This window comes from Oryctolagus cuniculus, chromosome 10 (genome assembly GCF_964237555.1).
Source record: "Oryctolagus cuniculus chromosome 10, mOryCun1.1, whole genome shotgun sequence".
Taxonomy (NCBI): domain Eukaryota; kingdom Metazoa; phylum Chordata; class Mammalia; order Lagomorpha; family Leporidae; genus Oryctolagus; species Oryctolagus cuniculus.
This window is the reverse complement of record NC_091441.1, coordinates 101,508,807-101,531,562: the sequence shown is the minus strand read 5'-3', so window position 1 is coordinate 101,531,562 and position 22,756 is coordinate 101,508,807. Positions and strand designations below refer to the sequence as shown.

At 48.5% G+C, this 22,756-nt stretch overlaps 1 protein-coding gene across 4 annotated transcripts in view; it reads left to right on the top strand.

The window, feature by feature from the left end:
* Positions 1–20,270, top strand: part of KLHL18 (kelch like family member 18) — a 70,111-nt gene extending 49,841 nt beyond the window's left edge. For 2 of the 4 annotated variants that reach the window (XM_070050928.1, XM_070050930.1), the window contains 7 exons: positions 4,044–4,242; positions 6,463–6,623; positions 8,939–9,075; positions 10,344–10,566; positions 14,085–14,189; positions 15,723–15,834; positions 17,069–20,270. In XM_070050928.1, the coding sequence (XP_069907029.1) occupies positions 4,044–4,242; positions 6,463–6,623; positions 8,939–9,075; positions 10,344–10,566; positions 14,085–14,189; positions 15,723–15,834; positions 17,069–17,455 (1,324 nt within the window). In that variant the 3' untranslated portion in view covers positions 17,456–20,270. Of the gene's footprint in view, positions 1–4,043; positions 4,243–6,462; positions 6,624–8,938; positions 9,076–10,328; positions 10,567–14,084; positions 14,190–15,722; positions 15,835–17,068 lie in introns of all 4 variants that reach the window. The other 2 variants (XM_070050927.1, XM_070050929.1) reach the window with 1 other exon arrangement.
* Positions 20,271–22,756: the final 2,486 nt, after the last annotated feature.

Genomic DNA, 22,756 nt, shown 5'->3' with positions numbered 1-22,756 from the left:
CTAAAAATGTTTAGAAAGTGATTTTTTTTTTTTTTTTTTTGACAGGCAGAGTGGACAGTGAGAGAGAGAGAGACAGAGAGAAAGGTCTTCCTTTGCCGTTGGTTCAACCTCCAATGGCCGCCATGGCCGGTGCACTGCAGCTGGCGCACCACGCTGATCTGATGGCAGGAGCCAGGTACTTATCCTGGTCTCCCATGGGGTGCAGGGTAGAAAGTGATTTTTTAAAATTATTTATTTATTTGAAAGGCAGGGTTGCAAAGAAAAAGGAAGAGAGAGAGAGATTGAGATCTTCCATCTTGTGGTTCACTCCCCAAATAGCCATAAGGGCCAGGGCTGAACCAGGCCCAAGCCAGGAGCCAGGAGCTTCCAGGTCTCCCACGTGGGTGACAGGTGCCCTAGGACTTGGGCCATCCTGCACTGCTTTCCCATGCCATCAGCAGGGAGCTGGATTGGAAGTGGAGCAACCAGGACTTGAACTGGCATCCACATGGGATAATGGCACTGCAGGTAGTGCTTAATGTGCAGTGCCACAGTGCCACGCCCCTAGGAAGTGATTTTTAGGCCATTATAGATGTTTTTATGTGCACCGGTACTATTTTAGGATCAGGTACTTAAACATAAAGCCTGATGTCTTAAGTCTTTCCTTGATAGTTTTTCATTCAGTCCTGTCAGACTCTTCTGAGACTCAAGCCCACATCTCATTCCTGTCTTTTTTCCCTGCCACAAACCCCACAGCCATGACCTGCTTTCTGTTTTCTCTGTAGTTATTGTTACTGCCTCTGTTCTTTGGGGTGGTTCATCTCGAACCTGGCTACAGAGTGTGGTAGGGCCTCCCAGCTCCTCAATCCCTTTGTACCCTCAAGGACAAGCACCTTGAGCATTTCAGTTTCAAGGTTGGACTACCCTCAGCTTCAGGAAAACAGTAGTAGCTGAAGCTGCTTAGTGTATAAGATCTCTGACCTGCTTTTTCCTCCCGGAGGCTACAGTTGATTTCTTTTCTTGTGGCCCTTTCCCCAGCCTTCAGATGTATGGGCCTGTTTGCCTCTAGGTAAGCCTTGAAATTATGTATTTTCTGAAAGTCTTCTCTCAGAGCTAGATTATAACATCAAATGCATCAAGGAACCAAGTCATAACTTGTTTAATTCAAGTCACTACTTCCTGCTTCCAGTAGTGTTTGTGTCTTATGTAGCCTCCTTGCTTACAGAGTTTTTTTCTTCATACAGTTTGTTGAGCTCTTTTACTTAGTTGGAGTTAACCTTATAATCGTTAAGTAAACTGAAAGTAGATCTTTGTAAGAATTAAGAGTGAGAATGGGAGAAGGAAGAGGTAGAAGGGTTGGAGCATGGGTGGGAAGGAGGGAAGTATCACTGTGTTCCTAAATCTGCATATATGAAATACATGAAACTTGTATAACTTATGTAAAATTTAAAAAAAAAAAAGTTGAGCTACGTCAGCAAGGAAAAAGGTTATGAAGTAGCTAGTGAAGGATTTAGGTCTGCATCTCCCCTGTAGGCTTATTTTCTCTCCTGTTTCCTTCCTGCCATGAACCCGTTTCCTGTGTGACAGCTCTCCCTCCTCCCTCCCCATCAATGCCTTATAAACAGGCTTCTTCCCACATGGCCCCCTCTTGGATGTACACGCCCAATTCAGTTGAGACAGTGTGTTTAGTGTGCAGTATTATGCCAAGCACATCAGCATTTGTTGAAAATTGGGTACAGAAATCCTAACCTGAATAGGAGAGGATGGAAAGGGATGCCGCCGTTGATCATCTTCTCCCATGTCTTTGGACTAACCAGCTTCCAGTCTGTGGCATTTTGAACCTTCTCTCGGGTTGATGTCACATTGTAGGAGGGAGTGAAGCACATGCTGTATACAGGCCCAGGGACAAGTCATCCTCAAGCCTGCTTTACATATTTTAACTCTTTGGGGTTTTTTTAAGGTTTATTTATTTGAGACAGTTAGAGAAGAAGAGAGAGAAAGATTGATCTTCCATCTGCTGGTTTATTCCCCAAATGGCCCCAACAGCTGGGGCTGGGCTGGGAGCTTCATCCAGGTCTCCCAAGTGAGTGGCAGGAACCCAAGTACTTGGGCCATCTTCCACTGCTTTTCCAGGCACATTAGCAGGGAGCTGGTTTGGAATTGGAGCAGCCAGCACTCAAACCGATGCCCATATGGGATGGCAGCATCGCAGGCAGCGGTTTAACCCACTATGCCACAACACTGCCCCCCCCCCTTTGAAATGCTTTTAAATCCTAAGAGTTTATGGCAAAAGGCATTATTTGACAGATGAATGAGTGACTTTTTTTTCTAATTTTAAAATTTTATGTATTAGGATTTAAGAGAGAGGGCTAGCGAGCACTCCTTCATCTGCTTGTCATCTGCTTGCTCACTCCCCCAAGTTCTTGCCATGTCTAGGACTGGGCTGGGACAAGCCAAGAACCAAAAACTCCAGGTGTCACCGGCGCCGTGGCTCACTAGGCTAATCCTCCACCTAGCGGCGCCGGCACACCGGGTTCTAGTCCTGGTTGGGGCGCCGGATTCTGTCCCGGTTGCCCCTCGTCCAGGCCAGCCCTCTGCTGTGGCCAGGGAGTGCAGTGGAGGATGGCCCAAGTGCTTGGGCCCTGCACCCCATGGGAGACCAGGAAAAGCACCCGGCTCCTGACTCCTGCCATCGGATCAGCGCGGTGCGCCGGCCGCAGCGCGCCGGCCGCGGCGGCCATTGGAGGGTGAACCAACGGCAAAGGAAGACCTTTCTCTCTGTCCCTCTGTCTCTCTCTCTCACTGTCCACTCTGCCTGTCAAAAACAAACAAACAAACAAACAAACAAAAAAAAAAAACTCCAGGTCTCACACATGGGTAGCAAGAACCCAACCACTTGAACCATCACCTTTACATCCCAGAGTCCACCTGAGAGTCCACTGGAATCACAAGCTGGGGCTGAGTATGAAACCCAGGCATTGAGATGTGGGACGCGAGTGTTGTAACTGGTGTTAACCACTGGGCTAAATGTCTTACCCTGAGTGACATTCTGACCTTGAACTCTGTGGTCCTCTCTGGCCATGCTGCTTTGACTATACATTGTTCCCTGTTCATGTTTCCTTGGAAATTCACATGGTTTCCAAAGCAATTGAAAGCCCAAGTTGAAACTGGAATGAAACCACAGCTATGTAAAATTTATGGTAGACATAAAGCCAAGCTCCTGAGATACCCTGACCTCCCAGCCCTTAACAAGTCTGCTTCCAGGAGACAGTGGTGAATATTGCTTAGTAAATAGAATTGCTTAGAACCTTAAACCAGCCTGGGAGAATAGAAAGAAAGCATTCTGATAAAGATAATAAGCCTGTGATGGGCACTGGGCCTAGCGGTTAAGATGCCCACATCACATATCATAGTGCTTGGGTCTAAGCCCCAAATCTAGCTGGTGACGTGGCGCCGAAGGTTAATCCTCCACCTGTGGTGCCGGAATCCCATATGGGCACCGGTTCTAGTCACGGCTGCTCCTCTTCCAATCCAGCTCTCTGCTATGGCCTGAGAAAGCAGTGGAAGATGGCCCAAGTGCTTGGGCTCCTGCACGGGCATAGGAGACATGGAAGAAGCTCCTGGCTTCTGGATTCAGATTGGCACAGCTCCAGCCATTGTGGCCATTTGGGGAGTGAACCAACAGAAGGAAGACCTTTCTCTTGTCTCTCCCTCTCACTGTCTGTAGCTCTGCATCTCAAATAAATAAATAAATAAAATCTTAAAAAAAAAAAAAAAAACTCAAATTCTACTCCCAATTCCAACTTCTGCTGATATGCAGGCAGCAGGTGAGATGGCTCAAGTAGTTGGGTTCCTGCCACCCCCGTGGCTGAGCTGGATTGGGTTTCTGGCTCCAGGTTTCTGCCTGGCCCAGCGCTGAATGTTGTGGCACTTGGGGAGGATGGATGATCTCTCTCTGTCTCTATCTCCCTTCATTATCCTGCACTAACAGCCCTTGTGCTTTCTCCCTTTCCATCCTCTACCCCTCTTACTCTAATTTTTTTTCTTTTTTTTTATGCCAAAAGACTTCACCCAAAAAACTGCCTGGGTGTACGGCAGTTTGCCGAGACGATGATGTGCGCTGTGCTCTATGATGCGGCCAACAGCTTCATTCACCAGCATTTCGTAGAGGTGTCCATGTCAGAGGAGTTCCTGGCCCTGCCCTTGGAAGATGTGCTGGAGCTCGTGTCCCGGGATGAGCTGAACGTCAAATCCGAGGAGCAGGTGTGTGAGGGCAGAGTGGTCTTTGCAGGTGACCTCTGGGATGCTGCTCTTTGTAATCACTGCTTTCTGTATCAGTTTTTCCTCTTTTAACAAATTTAAGATACATATGCAGCTATTGCATTTTATGGGGTTTCTTTTTTATAGTTCAGTGTCTAAATAGTTTTTTATCGATCTTGTCAAATCCACTTCCCTTATTCTTGGATTTTGGGGTTATTTTCAATATTTACTATTAAAAGTAATGCTGCTGTGAGCTGGAAATGGCAAGGAAAGATAACTTTTTGGAAGAGTCTTCCCCTAGGAAAGAATGGAACATGGGGGCAGTATCTGGAAAGGAATGTGAAATCCAGAATTTTTTTTTTTTAAGATTTGATTTATTTGAAAAAGTGACAGAGAGCACACACACACAGACACACACACACACAGCTTTCATTTGTTGGTCCACTCCTCAAATGGCCTTAACAGCCAGGTCTGGTCCAGGCAGAAGCCAGGAACCCAGAACTCCATCCTGGTCCCCTGCGTTGGTGGCAGGAGCCCAAGTACTTGGGCCATCCTCTGCTGTTTTCCCAGGCACATTAGCAGGGAGCTGTATCTGAAGAACAACAACTAGAACTTGAACTGGTGCTCTGATATGGGATGCCAATGTTGCAAGCAGCAGCTTAACCCGCTACACCACAATTCCAGTCCCAAGAACTTTCTTTTTTTTCACTGCGACGGGGATTTTTTAGAAGAGAGGGAAGAATTGGTAATGTAGGAGACAAGGAGACATAGGAGGATAGTTGCTGGAATGATGTTCTGGAGTGAGAAGAGAGGGTGTAGGGCCCAGGGGGGTGCGTATTTGATTGAGTGCACGCCACAAGGTCCACAGTAGCTAGAGGGAGAACTGACTGCACACAGCCAGACAGGAGGTGGGCAAAAGAGACGATTGTAGATTCTAGCTGATAGTTTTGCCTGTTTTTTTTTTTTTTTTTTTTCTCAGCTGAAAGGATGAGGGAGGAGTATTAAAAATTTGGAGAGAGATTAAAAGATATGAAATAGTTCTCTAGGCAAGAAGGAGCACAAAAGGACAATGCTCGGGAAGTGGAGAGGGCCAGGTAGCAAGCAGGGCCTGATGGGCTGAGTAGTCAGAAATTTAAAGTACATCGGTCAGCTCTGTTGTATGTTTTCTGTCAACCACATATACGGGGCTGGTGCAGACTAGGGGGCGAGTTGAATTTAAGAAGCCTAAATGAGAGTTTGGGGTTTAGTAGCCGGAAAAGAACAAAGGATGACCTTTTCTGTTCAACAACAGTGTGCGATGCAAGTTGTCTTAGAGAGCGAGTGTCAGTCAGCGGTAGGGGCTGGCGCCGAAGGGTGTTGAATGCAGAGGTGAGAAGTGTGTACCTAGCACTGCAGCATCAGTCTAGCCAAAAGCAGAGCCACTTAGGATATTTGAAATAAAGCACTCTGGGCTACTATGAAACAGATTCAGCAGAAGCCCCAGGCTCCAGGAGGCCAGCCACTGGGATGCTAGCACAACTCAGCAGATTTCCTGAGTGTCTGAAGAGCTCCCACCCCCGTGTTAGTGACCAGCAGATACACTGTAATTTAGAAGAGCAGGCTCATCCCAAGAATAAGGCATTTTGTCCTTAGCTCTTCCACCAAGTGATGTGACCTGGAGCAACTCCGATTTATCTGAGTGACACATTCTGTAAGGGAGATAGATATGCTGTGGCTGGAGCCGTCAGCGGGAAGGCTCCTCAGAGAGGCAGGCATTCAAGAAAAGGGAGTGGGTTTAGGTGACGAGGAGAGGAGAGGGTTTTGGGAGTGGGGAGGATATGGGGCAGGCAGTGTGAACAGGGGAATTGGCTCAGCCTGGCTAGAGTAAAGGCATTGAAGGTAGTTTAGAGGGAGTGGGGTGCAGAGCAGCGGGAAAGAAGGGATATGAGCATTTTCTTCTGATACAGAAAGAAGACTCATTGACAGTTTTTCATTAGGAAATCGTATTTAAAGCCAGAAGCTGTTAGAATCATCTTGGCTTACATTGCTAAAGACTGGGCAACCAAGAGGGTGGCTGGGGAAGTGGAGAGAAAGTAGTGGATTCAGGAGACGAGTAGCTGGGAAGATTGATGTACTCAAGGGGCTGCCTCAGTATAGAAAATGAAGGGATTGAGATTGATGTCCAGAGGTGGGTTCATCCTGGATGAGAGGAGTTGTTGCCAGAGCTTCTACTCTGTCGCGCAGGTCTTTGAAGCCGCGTTGGCCTGGGTCAGATACGACCGGGAGCAGAGAGGACCTTACCTGCCTGAGCTGTTGTCTAGCATCCGCTTGCCTCTCTGCCGGCCCCAGTTCCTGTCAGATCGAGTGCAGCAAGATGACCTGGTGCGTTGCTGCCACAAATGCAGGTACGTGACACTGCTGAGGGTCTGGGCAGAGAAGAGGACCTAGCCGCCTGTTGCAGCTTAGGGGAGGAAGACTTTGGAGTAGTCAGTCTTAATTCATGGCACATGTGTTGGTCTATCCTCTGTCCAGAACCTAGAAAAAGAGGTGTTAAGAGCATGAGTCTTTTTTTTTTTTTTTTTTTTTTTTTTTTTTGACAGGCAGTTAGACAGTGAGAGAGAGAGAGACAGAGAGAAAGGTCTTTCTTCCGTTGGTTCACTCCCCAATAGCCGCCACGGCTAGTGCACAGCACCAATCCAAAGCCAGAAGCCAGGTGCTTCCTCCTGGTCTCCCATGCAGGTGCAGGGCCCAAGCACTTGGGCCATCCTCCACTGCTTTCCTGGGCCACAGCAGAGAGCTGGACTGGAAGAGGAGCAACCGGGACAGGACCAGCGCCCCAACCGGGACTAGAACCCGGAGTGCCGGCTCCGCAGGCGGAGGATTAGAGCCTAGTGAGCTACGGCACTGACAAGAGCATGCTTAATCCTTGGGCAAAGAGATGTGCCATTTGGGAGTAGCAAGGCAGAGGGGCTTTCCTCTTAAGTTTTATGATGATTTTCTAGCATCTTCATCCACTGAATTTTTTTATGAATGTGCAAGCAACTATACCACCTGCCTTGACCCTATCCATACCAGCAGCTCACTGGGTGGTGCAAATGGGACTTTCTGGGCCCCTCCCCCTCTTCGATAAATGTGAGTTAGTGCACAGACTGCTGCTAGGTGTAGACTTTGCCTCAGTGATGATTGGCTAGGGGAGGACTTCTTTCCCAGCAAGTGCAACTTAGCCTGAGTACATCAGTGATAACAGGGCACAGCAGAGCAGAAGAGGGCTGCCCTATAGGAGCATTGTGTAGAGGCAACGCAGCCAAGAAAAACCTCTATCCCCTGAATTTCTTACTGTATTCACAATGGTAAACTACCTCCTTCTCCTTTGCTGACAAGGTTTTTACACATACTCAGTTCTTTCCATTTTCTCAGCCCTGGATCAGCTGGTTCGGGAGGAAGCCAGTGGCTGGATTCAGGCACTGTGAAGGTGTGTGTCAGGAAGGCGTAGCAGTAACTGGAGCCCTGTGACAGCAGACTGCAATGTGCTATCGAAGAGTCTGAACTGTTCTGTCTGCAGCAGGCAGCTATTGGAGGATCTCAGAAAAACAACTTGGGCTGTGGCATAGTGGGTAGTGCCTCCGCCTTCAATGCCAGCATTCCCATATGGGCTCCAGTTCAAGACCCGGCTGCTCCACTTCCGATCCAGCTCTCTTCTGTGGCCTGGAAAAGCTGTAAAAGATGACCCAAGTCTTTGGGCCCCTGCACCCGCTTGAGAGACCCAGAAGAAGCTCCTGGCTCCTGGCTTTGGATCAGCGCAGCTCCAGCCATTGCTGCCATTTGGGGAGTGAACCAGCAGATGGAACACCTCTCTCTCTGTCTCTACCTCTGCCTCTCTGTAACTCCGCCTTTCAAATAAATCTAAAAAAAGAAAAAAAAGAAAAACAATTTGGACTATAGTGCAAAGGATGGAATGGAGGAGCAGGCTGGAGGCGGGGAAATTATACATCAGGAGCTGTTGGCTGTGACTGCCTGTTCACTGCAGGATGTGAGCCATAGTGCAGTCCTAGCGTGGAAAGGAGGAGCCAGTCTGAGTGGTGGCAGGATGCAGGCTGCCTGTTCAGCCACCCCCGGCACAGCTGTGTTAGTCACCGCCCAGTTGTTCTTTTGACTGGTCTGTGCCTATTAAAAGATACTCATTGGGATCACATGTGCTAAGGAGGGCTCTACTCATTTTGCCCCTTCAATTTTGAGCAATTCTCAGCTGTGTATGGTTTCCCCAGATCTCACCTTGGTTCTTTTTTAAAGATTTTATTTATTTGAAGGCAGAAGGAGAGAGGAAGAGACAGAGAAAGAAAAAGATCTCTCAAACGCTGGTTCACTCCCCAAATGGCCAGATAGTCGCAATGGCTGGGGCTGAGGCAGACTGAAGACAGGGACTCTATCCATGTCTCCCACTTGGATAGCAGGGGCTCAAGCACTTGGAGCATCTTCCCCTACTTTCCCAGGTCTGTTAGCAGGGAGCTAGATCAGAAGCAGAGCAACCAGGACTCAAACCAGAACTCCAATATAGGATGCTACTATTGTAAGTGGTGGCTTAACCTGCTGCACCACCACGCCAGACCCACACTTGGGTTTTTTGAGGTCTGTGAGGGTTGGGGAGCCAGGATCAGAAGTACAAATGTGGACAAAGTAGAGAAGATACCTCCTGTCGTAGCATCTTTTTACCTTATTCCAGGGACCTGGTAGATGAAGCAAAGGACTATCACCTCATGCCAGAGCGCCGGCCCCATCTGCCAGCTTTCAGAACTCGGCCTCGCTGTTGCACCTCCATCGCTGGGCTTATCTATGCTGTGGGGGGCCTCAACTCAGCAGGTATCTTGCAGCTCCCCTTTGTAGAGCCCCGTGTTGGACTCCATGGACAAAGAAGCACCAAACAGCTTAGCCTGGCCCTTCTGGTTCCTCTCTTTCGTGATCTCACCTTCCTTTCCCTTCTTGAATTGATGTTTTTACTCTATAATTAGTGCTTGTCCTATATTCATGCCATTGCATGAGAAATCCTGGAGGCCTCGCCCCTTATCTTACAGATTTGGAAACTGAGGCCCGGAGAGCTTTCACTGTCTTCACAGGTTGTTTTTGGTAGAACTCAAGTGTCCTCGTTGCTGAAGCAACTCTTTTTCCCTAGTATCACATTGGCTGTAGTGTTTACTCACTCAACCCTGACTAGGACTTGGAGACCCCATCCTCTTACCAGGCCGCTCTCATTTGGTCATGTGGGTTTGACTATGAGAATGTCTCCCCCAAAAAACGAATGTTTATCCTGAGTGTAGGACCTGCCACCTCAGTAACACCTTTTATTCTTCAGCCTACCCTGTGAAATGCACACACACTTTGCAGCCCCAGTGTGATTGGCACCTCTTGTATCACACAGTCAGGTTTTCAGGCAAGCTGTATGGGTCCCTTCCTTTCCTGGGGGAGTTAGTGGATAGTGCTGGGCAGTTTTACTTTCAACTGAAGGTTAGTGAGAAGTGGGTACTAACTTGCTGCTTGTTCATCATATGACCTGGCAAAGGTAAGTCCTCAACTCAGTAAAGGCTGGAGTGTGGCAGGTGCTAAATGCCCCAAAGTAGCACAAGACAGAAAGGGAGATCATGCTGAATACTAAATATATACTAGAGCCATGCTGGGGGCTTTACCGAATGTAGCGTTTAGTCATTGTGGTAGCTCTGCCATGAAGATTATTTCACATGTGAAACAGAGGGTGGGGACAAAAAGAACTTGCCCAGGGTCACCCACTAGCAGTTACAACCCACGCCGTTCCCCCGGGCATGCTTCCTGCACTGGAGAAAGAGTAGAACTGTTTACCTGTGTCTTTTACTTTAAGTAGGCGGAGTTCCTGGTTGTAAGTGAAAACTGCCTTCTCTAAAAAGTAAATGGCTCCTATCTGATTCTGATTTCTCCTTAAAAAGTCAGATTGGAGGTTATGATGGCTGAAATTTCTTAGTGGGCTGTTGTGCCCTTAGTAATTTCTGTGGGAAGAGCTAATATAGAATCAAGTCAGTGTCCATATAGTCAATGCCTATAGTTGTGATCTAAACAAGTGGTCTCATTTGTTTTAATTTGAGTAGCAAATTTTTATGCAGGTGATTCCCTGAATGTGGTGGAAGTGTTTGACCCCATCGCCAATCGCTGGGAGAAATGCCATCCCATGACCACAGCCCGCAGCCGCGTTGGTGTGGCTGTGGTGAATGGGCTTCTCTACGCCATCGGGGGATATGACGGCCAACTACGGCTGAGCACTGTGGAGGCCTACAATCCGGAGACGGACACTTGGACCAGAGTGGGGAGCATGAATAGCAAGAGAAGGTATTCTGGAAGCCACGTGCAGCCTGAGCATACACACTGAGCATCTGGGGAGTGCCATGCTAGACGAGCAGGGGCACGTAATAAAGTAAAACACAAGCTTTGGCCTGGGAATGTCCTGCAGCCAGGCCAGCCACTGCCGGTGCCACCTGGGAACGAGCCCCCACCTGCTTAAAAGTAAAATACCTGCCTTGTCCTTTGAGGAACTTGGGGAAATGAGACGTGGACATGTGGAAGTTGTATTGTTATTTAAGTGCCAGATAAGGACTGAAAATGTGTTTTATGGAAGATTCAAGGAGGGAGAGAAACTGGACTGGAACGTCTGGAAGATTTCAGGGAAGAGGTGGGATTAAAGTGAAACTTGAAGAATAAGGAGGATTTAACTTTACTAGCGATAAAAGGAAATGCAAGGTGTTTTTCTTTATACTTTCTTTCCCCCAGGACTCCTGCCACACATGTGCTTTCACTGCCCCTGGTGTACATGAATTAAAGCAGTGTTCTTTCCTGCAGGATCATACACATTGTTCTGGACATGAGCACATAGGTATATTTGCAAGGTGGACCAAGTTTACATGTCACTGAACACAACCCAGCTTCTTACTTCCTCTGCCACTTGCCTGCTCAGCATTTCCTCGGTTAGAAGTGGAATTAGAGGACACCTCAGTGGTGACTGCATGTAGGCTTCTCAGTGCCAAGGTGATAGGCAGATGTGTGGCAGAGGGTTCACGTGCTTGGACAGTGGGAAGACCGATACTGCTCAAGCCATGTAACCAGACAGGTTCTGTCCCTCAGTCTCCAGTGAGGCCACACCAGATGAGTGGCTTTCAGTGGCACTCTGATGCTTCTCTTCAGAGGTCCTATAAGGAGGGAAGGCAGTCCAAGGGCCCCTGCCCATTTAACCACAGCACCTCTGTGATTAGCTCTTTTCCTTGAGAGGAAAGTTGCATGAATTTGTTTTTTTTTAAGGGGGCAGGTTGAAAACCACCAAATCTATTGCTCTTTAAGGACCTTTCTGCTTTGTAATTCTGTTATGAGAGAATTTGCTTCCTGGGGCCAACTTTGTGGCGTAGCGTGTAAAGATGCCGTCTATCACCGGCATCCCATGTGGTCACCAGTTTGTGTCCTGCCTACTCCACTTCCGATCCAGCTCCCTGCTAGTGGCCTAGGAAAAGCAGTGAGGATGGCCCAAGTGTTTGGGCCCCTGCTGTCCGTTCAGAAGACCTGAATGGAGTTCCTGACTCTTGGCTTCAGCCTGGCTCAGCCCTGGCCATTGTGGCTCTCTGAGGGGTGAGCCAGGGGATGAAAGATTCTCTCTCTCTCTCTCTGTAACTCTGACTTTTCAAATAAATAAGTAGATTAGAACAGAAAGAGTATTTGCTTCCCAGACTCCTTTGCCTGGCCTTGCTTTGGAGTCTCTACTTGTGAGAACACCTGACCTAGGAAGAAAAAAATCAAGTAATGATACACGTGAGAAAGAAGAGTGAATGCAGAAGTCCTCTACCACGTAAAAGTGTCACGGCTGTGCTACACATCTTCCATACTGCAGGGTTAGCATGTGGCAGTGAGCCAGGAGGACCCTGCCTGTGTACCAGCTACCCAGATTCGCAAAGCAGCAAAGTAGGTTAGTTTTGGGAGAAACCAAAAAGTACATAGATCTGCTCCTCGCAGGAGTGCTCTCTCAGCTGTTTCCTACCAACATGCCCGCCTCGGTGCTTGCCCTTCTGTCGCTAGAATCCTTTGCAGGCTCTGTGATCAAAGGAACCATTGCTCCGTGTCCCCAGCCATACTGGCTTTTTTGCTCTAACCACAGTCCGTTGCCCTTTGCTGTGTCTGCCCCGGGCCTCTTGCTTTGATGTCACTGGGTTTAGAATGTTTTCTGGAGGAAAGTCCTCAGGGTATTCCTCTCCTCACTGTGGTTAATGCCCTGTTATTAGTAGCGTGAGACCAGTTCCATCTCATCCCTTTTAAATTATAGGTTACCTTAAAATGTTCCTCATTGCTTCTCTCCTGACATCCCACACTGTTCTCCGTCCCGTCAGTTAGTGACACCTCCTCTCCTGTCTTTTCCTTCCTGTTGCCTCCAGTCTTCCAGGCCACCTCCGTGGAACTTTATTGCTCTGGGCTACTCCAGTCCACACTGATCAACACTTTCCCTTTTCTCTACACACTTGTCTTACCACTTAATTGATGTTTAATCTGTCTCTTTTTTTCAAGTTTTGTTTTATTTGTTTGAAAGAATTACAATGAAAGAAGGAGAAACAGGGAGAGATCTTCCATCTGCTGGTTCAATGCCCAAATGTCCACAACACTTGGGGCTAGGCCAAGTCGAAACCAGGAGCTTGGAATTCCATCCAGGTCTCCCGTGTGGGTGACAGGAGCCCAGACACTGCAGCCATCTTCCACTGTTGTCCCAGGCGCATTAAAAGGGAGCTAGATCAGAAGTGTAACAGCCAGGACTCAAAGCAGACTAAATGTTTTCACCAGTCCCCTGGGTCTTTACTACTCTGGGAACTTGGCTTTGTGAGTGGCAGGGAGTTGATCTTGTCTCATTTACATTGAAGGCAGTTATCTCCCTGGGCAGGCTGGAGAAAACCCAGCCTCTGAGCCCCAGCTGTGCATTTGTGCAGTTATGATAGTGACCCACACTTCTTGCAGGGCATGGAGAGGGTTGAAAATAGTAAGTGTAGTGGTAGCTAATAAGTAGAGTACCAAAAGAAAATAAAGAAAACTGAATACGTATGAGCAGAAAAAAATAATTTCAATATTAAGAATCTTGAGAACTTACTGCTCTTGAAGTACTTATGATTAAAAACCATGTATCCATTTGAAACGAATGAAGTATACAATTTTGTGAAGTTCCTGTTACAAAATTTTAAAAAATCTATTAAGTGTAAAGCACCTGACATGCATCACCCACTTAGACAAATTAGGCATCAGACAAGGCCATGTGTGTAATGAAAACACATCTGTTATTTTGAGTGGGAAGAATCTGAGGTAACACAGTGAACATATACTGAGGGCCTCTTATATTCCAGACACTACACTAATTACTGTCAAGGTCACACATATGAAGACCTTCCCTGTCTTGTTTAGAGGTGGCAGACCGAGCCCTAGTATTCCATAGTGTCAGAACATAAGTGTCTTGGGGGCAAAAGCTTGGGCTTACTCACCACTCTAAACCCAGTGCCTGAGACAGTGTGCCCTGTGAGTGACTGATAAAAATATGATGGATGAATAAATGAATGATTGCAACAAGTGATGAAATAAAGAAAGAAGCAGCTGTGGGAATGTGGGGTTGGAAGAGAGTAAGTCTTGTTTGAGGGGTCTCAGGTAGCTTTTAAGGAGGGAGAGGCAAGAGGAATTTGACCTGGGCAGTAAAGGTAAATGAGACCATCAGCATGGCAGGTTGGAAGGGAGCATTTCAGGCAGAAAAAGGCATTGATAGGTTAACTTCTTGTGGACATAAGAGGCAGCACTGGGAGTCTGAGGCCCATCTGGAATGACAGCTCTGTCTGTTTCAGTGCCATGGGGACAGTCGTGCTGGACGGGCAGATCTACGTGTGTGGGGGCTACGATGGAAACTCTTCCCTCAACTCTGTGGAGACCTACTCGCCTGAGACGGATAAGTAAGGGTTCTGGCTCCTCTGGGGCAACTGGAGCTTACTGAGCAGAGTGTGTGAAAAAACTTGGGACCACAGACTTCTTGACTGTAGACAAATCTTAACCTATAATGTCTTGTGTGTGATAGGCTGTGCTACACATCCTTGGTTAAATGAACGAATTGTTGAATAATTTTTTCAAACGATCTATACAGATACTTGGAAGCATTTGTTTGGTGGTCTGTACCTCTTAATCAGTCAGCCTATTTTAATGGAAATGCAAGTGAAAGAGAATAGGAAGTAGACCAGCAACATGTTCCAAAGTGAGCAGGATATGATTTGGAAAAAAAGAAAGACGTTATATGATCAGATAAGCTTGGGAAATGTTGATGTCTGTACCACCAGAGTCCTTGTCTTTCCATAATCCCTGTTAACATTTTAAAGGCTCTGAAAACTTCTAGAGTGAAGTTTAACCTTGTGTTTTATATAATACCTAGCAACATCTTGAGGTTATTTTGTGAAACAGTCTTTGGAAAACACAAGATTAGCCTGAACACTCTCATATTGTGTAACAAAATATAAGCAAATGGGTTGAGTGGACTCATCAGGATGCTTTTGAGCTAGTATACTGTCACTTCACGAACTTACTAGATGTCAGGCCATAAGCTGGCTATGAGATCCTTAAAGTAATACTCAGTATTTCATAATGAATGCGTTGTCATCCTACCCGGGAGGCTTGTGTCTGGTGCTCTTGGGCAGAGATTGGGGAGCACCTTCCTCCTCCCTGGGGCTGGGAGGAGAGGCAGAGTGGCCGGGATGTCTTCCAAGGTGAGACCTATCATGGGTAGACAGTGGGAGAGGCTGCTCATCATGAGCAGGGAGCCAGCACTTTCTTCGGTAAGAAAGTGTTCACAGTGGCGAGGACAGCAGTTAGCCTCCAGTGGGCTGGAACATACAGTGTGGCAAGGGGTGGCTCTGCAAAGTGGGTGAGGACAAAGTGGTAAAAAACACATTAAGGAACTTGGAAACTGCCTTAGACGAGGGCTGTGGTACAGCCACTGGCTACATGGGTTGGAATGGGAAGTGGTCTGAAAGCCAGGCCGCTGGTAAGGAGGCTGTTCCTATAGTCGGGGTGAGAGGCCAGAGCTATGGCAAAAGGATGGAGATGGGAACAAGCAGCAACCAGAAAACAAACCAGCCAGGACTTGGGGACCACAAGAATGTTAAGGGTGAGGGAGAAGCAGCCCCCCAAATTCTGACTTTTATTAAGTGCAGCAAGGAGATAGCTGGTGGTCCCATTAACAGGATGAGGGAGTAGACATGAGAGGAGCAGATATGTGGGAGAAAGAGGCCTGGTTTGATACATGCTGGGTTGGAGTGCACATGGAAAAGAGCAGAGAAGATGGGCTGTGTGTCTGCACTTGGATGAGAGGCAGCAACAGAAGTGATGGGAAAGCTGGTAAAATGTGGGGAGATTATCCACGGTCCACCCAAGCCCTGGTAAGTTGTCTTAGGAGACCAGCTCTCATGTCTTCTCTTTATTTTGACTCTTTTTTAAAGGTGGACAGTGGTGACCCCGATGAGCTCGAATCGCAGTGCCGCTGGGGTTACGGTCTTTGAGGGCAGGATATATGTGTCGGGCGGCCATGATGGTTTGCAGATCTTCAACAGTGTGAGTCGGGCTCCTCTTGGGCTAAGGGCACCTACTCCTTCCATGTTGAGTTATTTTGGAGGCAGGTGCTGTGGTGTAGTAGGTTATAGCCTCCGCCTGCAGCGCCAGCATCTGTATGGGCACTGGTTCGAGTCCCAGCTGCTCCACTTCTGATCCAGCTCTCTGCTAATGGCCTGGGAAAGCAGTGGAAGATGGCCCAAGTGCTTGGGTCCCCTACCCCCATGTAGGAGACCCAAAAGAAACTCCTGGCTCCTGGCTTCAGATCAGCCTTCCTCCAGCTGTTGCAGTCACTTGGGGAGAGAACCAGCACATGAAAGAACTCTGTCTCTCCCTCCCTCTCTAACTCTGCTCACAATAGCCAGGGCTGGGCCATAACTGGAACCAGAAGCCAAGGATACAATCCGGATCTACCATGCTGGGGTCAGGGATCTGGTTACTTGAGCCCTCACCGCTGCCTCCCAGGATCTGCAGTGGCTGGAAGCTGTGGTCAGGAGCCTGAGCAGGAGAATTAGATCCAGGCACTCACTATATGACATAGGCATCTTAGCTGCTAGACTAATTGCCCACTCCTTGATAGTTATTTCAAAGATGATTGAAAAAAATTCAACCTTACCACTACTGGATAAGGCATCATGCAGTGAGGTCTCAGGCTATGTAGTGTACCTTCTAAAATGCTTAACTTTGGGAAAATGGTAGCCAGCGTACACAAAGGAGAGGTCTGGTATAGTCACCTCTACCCTGCCACCACCACCACCCTGGTTACCTGTCCATCAAATGCTGCATCAGACTTGTGAAATTCTCACCCAAAGTAAGCTCCATTATATACCAAGTGTGAGTGTGCAGATAACTGTACTCGAGACAGTTGGTTTGAAACTGTGCAAGTGCTTAGCAGCTACTTGTGGTGGGCCCATAGAGTCAGCCAGTGCTGTGGTAGAATGCTCTCTGGACAGACCGGAAAAGAGCCGGCTCTGTTACTACCTGGCACTGTACCCTTCAGCAAACCTTTTGCATCCTTGCATCTCACAAGAGCCAGATGGGTTGTTCTCTGACTCCCCTGTATACCCAGGAGCAGGTGTGCAGCTGAGGAGCAGGAGCACCTGCGGGCAGAATTCCTCATCCCCAGGCCTCCCACCAGAGTGTGAGACCATGTGGCCTACTGTGCCATGCAGGGTCAGCCTGTGGACAAGGCTTTGGCTCTGACTGTCCTGTACCTGTGCCTCTCTCCACACTGCAGGTGGAGCACTACAACCACCACACGGCCACCTGGCACCCAGCAGCCGGCATGCTCAACAAGCGCTGCCGACACGGAGCTGCCTCCCTTGGAAGCAAGATGTTTGTCTGCGGGGGCTATGACGGTTCCGGCTTCCTCAGCATCGCTGAAGTGTACAACTCGATGGCGGACCAGTGGAGCCTGATAGTACCCATGCACACACGTCGGAGTCGGGTCTCCCTTGTGGCCAGCTGTGGGCGCCTCTACGCCGTGGGGGGCTACGATGGACAATCAAACCTAAGCTCGGTGGAGATGTATGATCCAGAGGCAGACCGCTGGACATTTATGGCTCCTATGGCATGCCACGAGGGAGGGGTTGGCGTGGGCTGCATCCCTCTCCTGACCATCTAAGGCAGAGGGTGGGATGTGGTGGGGCAGGGATCTGGTACAAACATAGGCTCTTCCTTCCAGGGACAGTCCCTCTCGAGAGAGGTGGTGACCCAAAGATGGGATGAAATGTGAGCTTGCCGGGGATACAGTTTTTCCAGGTGCTTATTAAGTCCTCCCTCACTGTGCTGTCTTTGAGACCTTCAGGCCTAGGTCATCAAGATGCACAGCACAGAGCAGAAGCCAGGTCTGCAGCTGGTGACATGGAACGAACCGCTTTGCCGGTCCCTGTGTGCACAGGCTCCATGCGACCACAGCTGCCACCTGCCACAGCTGTGTGGGCTGCCACTGTACAGAGGCCTTCATCTGCCACTCCACCCCGCCTGCTTGTTCTCCATCTGTGCTGTGGCCAGTTTGCCATGGGGAGGCTGCAGGGGCCAAACCTGCTGCAGACTGGGGTGTAGCAGGGAGAGAAAGCGCGCACTCTCAGCGTGCATCCTGCCAGTGATGGTGCAGCTGTGGCCGCACACTGCCTCGGGCGCGGAGGAGCGCGTCCTCATTGCTGGGTCAGCAGGAAGAACAGAAGATTTTCCCCTGTTTAATTTTGGGGTTTCAGTGAGGTCTTTTTCATCTTGTCCAGGAGAAACTGAAGGAGGGGGAAAAAAAGACACTTGAAAGAAACTGAAGGAAATTTCAACAAAGAGACACTTGAAAGAAACTGGAAAGAAAAATACTGTTTTTTGGTTTTTTTAAGGGAATGTTTTTTTGCAGGAAAGGGAAGAGCATAAAAGACACTAAAGACAAATGCAAGTTTCAGTGGAAAACTGTCAGACGTGGAAAGGGCAGTGTCCACTCCCACATTCGGATCCCAGGGTCCTGAGGCCTCGCACAGCACTTGGGGTTCCCTCTGAGCCCCAGCGTGTGTGGAATCAGTGCATTCGTGACTGGTCCTGTAGCAAGGTGCTCCTGGGGTTTGTCTCCACACCCACTATCAGAGGACGTTTTTAATCATAGGCTTAGCGAGTTGGCTGCATTCCTGCCACTCTTCTAGGTGGGAGCCTCATGGCTCCAGATGCCCCTGTGATTACCTCCCACTGCCACCGCCGTACTCGCTCAGATTCTCCGCTCCCACACACATTCCTTCCTTTTTGGACCAGCAGGAAACAGCAGGTCCAGCCGGATTCTTACCTGTCCACCTATTGTTGGAAAATATTCCTCATTGTGATGTCTCTGGGGCACATTCACCATTTGTTATCTCCAGAACCTAACCAGGGGCTTGCTCCTTCTTACCAGCCGTGGGCTGACATGGTGTGGTAACCTTGTCTGCCCTGCCATTCCACTGCTCCTCCATCCACTCGCCAATTCCAGGGGCCTGGCCTCCCTCCAGCCCTTGGCTGACCGACCAGCAAGGAGGACCTTTACATGCAAGCAGAGTTGGTTAAGAACTGAAGGCGGAAAGAATCTCTTGCTGCTGCAAGAACAGATTTTATATTTCTTCCTCTACTCGTGACGAATGACCTCTTGAAGAGACTCCATGCTCCTTCCTTCTTCTTCCTGGATGGGACCTCAATGTAGCACAGCAGGACCCAAAGAGGAAGACGTTTTCTGTGACCAGTGCACTGGGCAGTGATGCTGTCCTTCAACTGCTGCTGCCAAAATCTGGTTTTCTAAAATTCTTCCAGTAGAGACTAAAAGGGTTCAATTCCTTTCACCCAAGGCTGGGCCTTAGGGTTCCAATCTCCACCTGGTTGGTTTCTTGTCCTTGGCGGTCTGCCTGGGGTGGCCGGGAAGCCTGTTCAGAAAGCTACAATGTGGAGTCCAGGGTGTGTAGGACCGCGAGATGAACCAGTGTGTGCAATCGCCATGTATTCAGAGGGCAGGACCTTTGTTATCTGCAACTTAGGAGCTGGACCTCTGCTATAAGCACTTGAAAAGGATTTTTTTTTTAATTTTAAAAAGTCTCGAAATTCTGATAGCTGGTGTAGTTTTTGTTTTTGTTAACCTGGGCTCACGGTGGAGCTCCAGCATCCCTCCCTGCCTCCCGGTTTTCCTACAGAGGTAAGCTGGGAAGAAGGTTGGGGGTCTGTGTTTCCCTTAGGATTGTATCCGTGCTGATGTAACTGTTGTAAGCCCTTCTGCCATGAATGTGAAGCAGCACTGAGGATCCTGGATGGTGAGGGTGTCAGTGGATCCCTGAATGGGCCTGGCTGGCTCCGTGGGATGCTGGCTAGATTCTGCCACTGGCGATGATCATTTTCCATGGTTTGCTGCTTTGTAGTGGTCTTCCCTCCCAAGTCCACTCCCACTTTCTGGTGTAAAAGTTACGCTGCAGTACCCGAGTGCAGTGTTTCTAAGTCAGATCGCACCAGTGCTTGAGCACACACCATTTTTACACGTTCCCCAGAAGGTTCTTCAGTGTGATTGATGTCAAATGGCTGGTCTGGCTCTTTGGTGTTGGAATCTTTCCCAAACCACCTTGAAGATGCGTCATCCATGAATATTGTGGAAAAGATGGAATAAGGAGGCAAGACAGACAGTGTGCTCAGTAGGCCTTGGGGTCTAGCCTAGCTCCGAGCAGAGGACTGTGTTATTTATTGTGCTTGGGAATCTAACCTTCTTGGATAACATAGGAAACCTTCTTTTCTGGATTTCACCCGAGATCACAGTTAGATGGCGCCCGAAGACCAGCCTCTTGACTTGGCCACAGAAATATGAATAGGTAGGAATTCTCCTCACATATCCCCAATTTGTTATTTCCCAGAAAATCTTATTTTATTTATAGAGCGCATGTTTTTGTGTTAAGAAACCAAAGAGAGAAATAAAGAGAATACTCCTAATAGCTCTTGTCTTGTATTGATTTATTTTTTTAATGTTAAAGGTGAGTCATATTTTTGTTGTGAATCAGTGAACAGTATGTTTAATGGGGAATATTTCTGTTCAGGGAAAAGCCAGCTGTACAGCAAAAGCAGTCTTTAAGAGACGTCAAAAAAAAAAAAGATTTTATAAGAATCAGTCTGGTGGAAAGTATCTGGAGAGTTCTGTGTGTATGTTGCTCCTGCCCAGATCCCCGCCGCCCTCAGACTTCCCTCACTCTGCGGCGTGACACTCCAGAGCCCCCAGTAGATGGCTGCTCTGCCGACTGCCCGCAACCAGCACCTTTGGCTCCTCTTTTATGCTTCAGTGCTTTGACTTTGGTGCACATGAAAGTCTTTGGGAAGTTTGTAAGCCACAGATTCATTCTTAGGTCCTTCCCCAGAGAAGGATTCCCCAGCTCGGCACTCTGGTGTGGGCAAGGTTCCCTGGTGGTTTGCATGCTCATCTACGTGTGAGAACTGGATTCCTGTCTTTAGTTTCCATTTCCTCAAACACAGACATGTTCCAGATCAGCCTTCCGAAGATTACACCCTGCTTACTGTGGGTTGTGGAGGTTGGGAAGCTCTTCAATCACATTTTTCCAAAAGTCAGCTTGTGGTCAGTCTCATCCATTGGGTGATGATTATACACTTGGATAACAGCTGTATTTTTTACATTTTTGGAAGCCCTATGACTCCCACACATACCCTACCAGCAGATTTCACACATAAACACTCTGTCTGTTGAATCTCCCTTGATCCTCTCAGTAATCCCCACAGAACAGGTAGCTTAGCTCATTTTAGCATAAGGAAACTGCCTTAGGCCAAGTAACCAATTGATTAGTCAGTTAACTAAGAACTGAGGCCACATCTTCACACTCAGCAGTCCAGTTCACCTAAGGGGAGCAGCATCTTTTACCTGTGAAGCAGCGATCTCCAGTTTCCAAGCCCAGTGCAAGAGGGCTTGCTGCTCAGCACTGTCATGAGCAGCGAAGGGAAAATTGTAGAAGCAGGAACCTTTGTGCTGAAACAGGTGGGCTCCGCATCCTGAGGGAAAGTTCACATGCTACAAATAAGAGCCCTTTCAGTACAAACTACACCCCCTCGATCACAGCCAAAAAGCCCTCTGGTGGAAGAGTGGACTGTGAAAAGCTAGACTCATCTGCTTGATCCATTTGTTCCTTTTTTTTTTTTTTTTATGTTATCATATTTATTTTATCTGAAACAGTTACACAGAGTCAGAGAGAGAGAGGTCTTCCATCCACGGCTTCACTCCCCAAGTAGCTGATCCAAAACCAGGACCCAGCAGACTCCTCCGGGTCTCCCACACCGGTGCAAGGGCCCAAGGCCTTGGGCCATCTTCTACTGCTTTCCCAGGCCATAGCAGAGAGCTGGATCAGAAGTGGAGGAAGTGGAGCAGCCAGGACGCAAACAGGTGCCCATGTGGGATGCTGACACTGCAGGCAATGGCTTTACCCGCTACACCACAGCAGTGGCTCCCTTTTTTCTTTTTTAATTAAAAAAAAAAATTAGGGGCCGATTCTGTTGCACAGTGGGTTAAAGCCCTGGCCTGAAGCTCTGGCATCCCATATAGGCACCGGTTCTAGTCCTGGCTGCTCCTCTTCCAATCCAGCTCTCTGCTATGGCCTGGGAAAGCAGCAGAAGATGGCCCAAGTCCTTGGGCCCCTGCACTCGTGTGGGAGACCCGGAGGAAGCTCCTGGCTTCGGATCAACGCAGCTCCAACCGCTGCGGCCACCTGGGGAGTGGACCAGAAATGGAAGACCTCTCTCTATAACTCTTTCAAATAAATAAATCTTTAAAAAAATTTTTTTTATTTTGTTCTTTGGACTCCTTTCCCCTCCTGACAGTCAGCAGAGCCCATTCCGCTTCACCCCAAAGTGCAGCCCAAACTTTTTACCGCTGCTTACAATAACAATATACACAGGCAAACAATTTTACAGTTCTAATTGGAATTACCCCAGGCCTCTTACTCCCAGATGATTTCCTGTGGTACACAGATGTTTTTTTCTTTAATTCCCTACTGAATTCTTTTTTTTTTTTTTTTTTAAATTTTGACAGGCAGAGTGGACAGTGAGAGAGAGAGACAGAGAGAGAAAGGTCTTCCTTTGCCGTTGGTTCACCCTCCAATGGCCGCCGCTGCAGCCGGCGCACCGCGCTGATCCGATGGCAGGAGCCAGGATCCAGGTGCTTTTCCTGGTCTCCCATGGGGTGCAGGGCCCAAGCACCTGGGCCATCCTCCACTGCACTCCCTGGCCATAGCAGAGGGCTGGCCTGGAAGAGAGGCAACCGGGACAGAATCCGGCACCCCAACCGGGACTAGAACCCGGTGTGCCGGCGCCGCAAGGTGGAGGATTAGCCTATTGAGCCACGGCGCCGGCTCCCCTACTGAATTCTTTGTCTAGTTTTTCAGCTTATGATAAGATCTAAATTCCATATCACAGTGTAGAAACC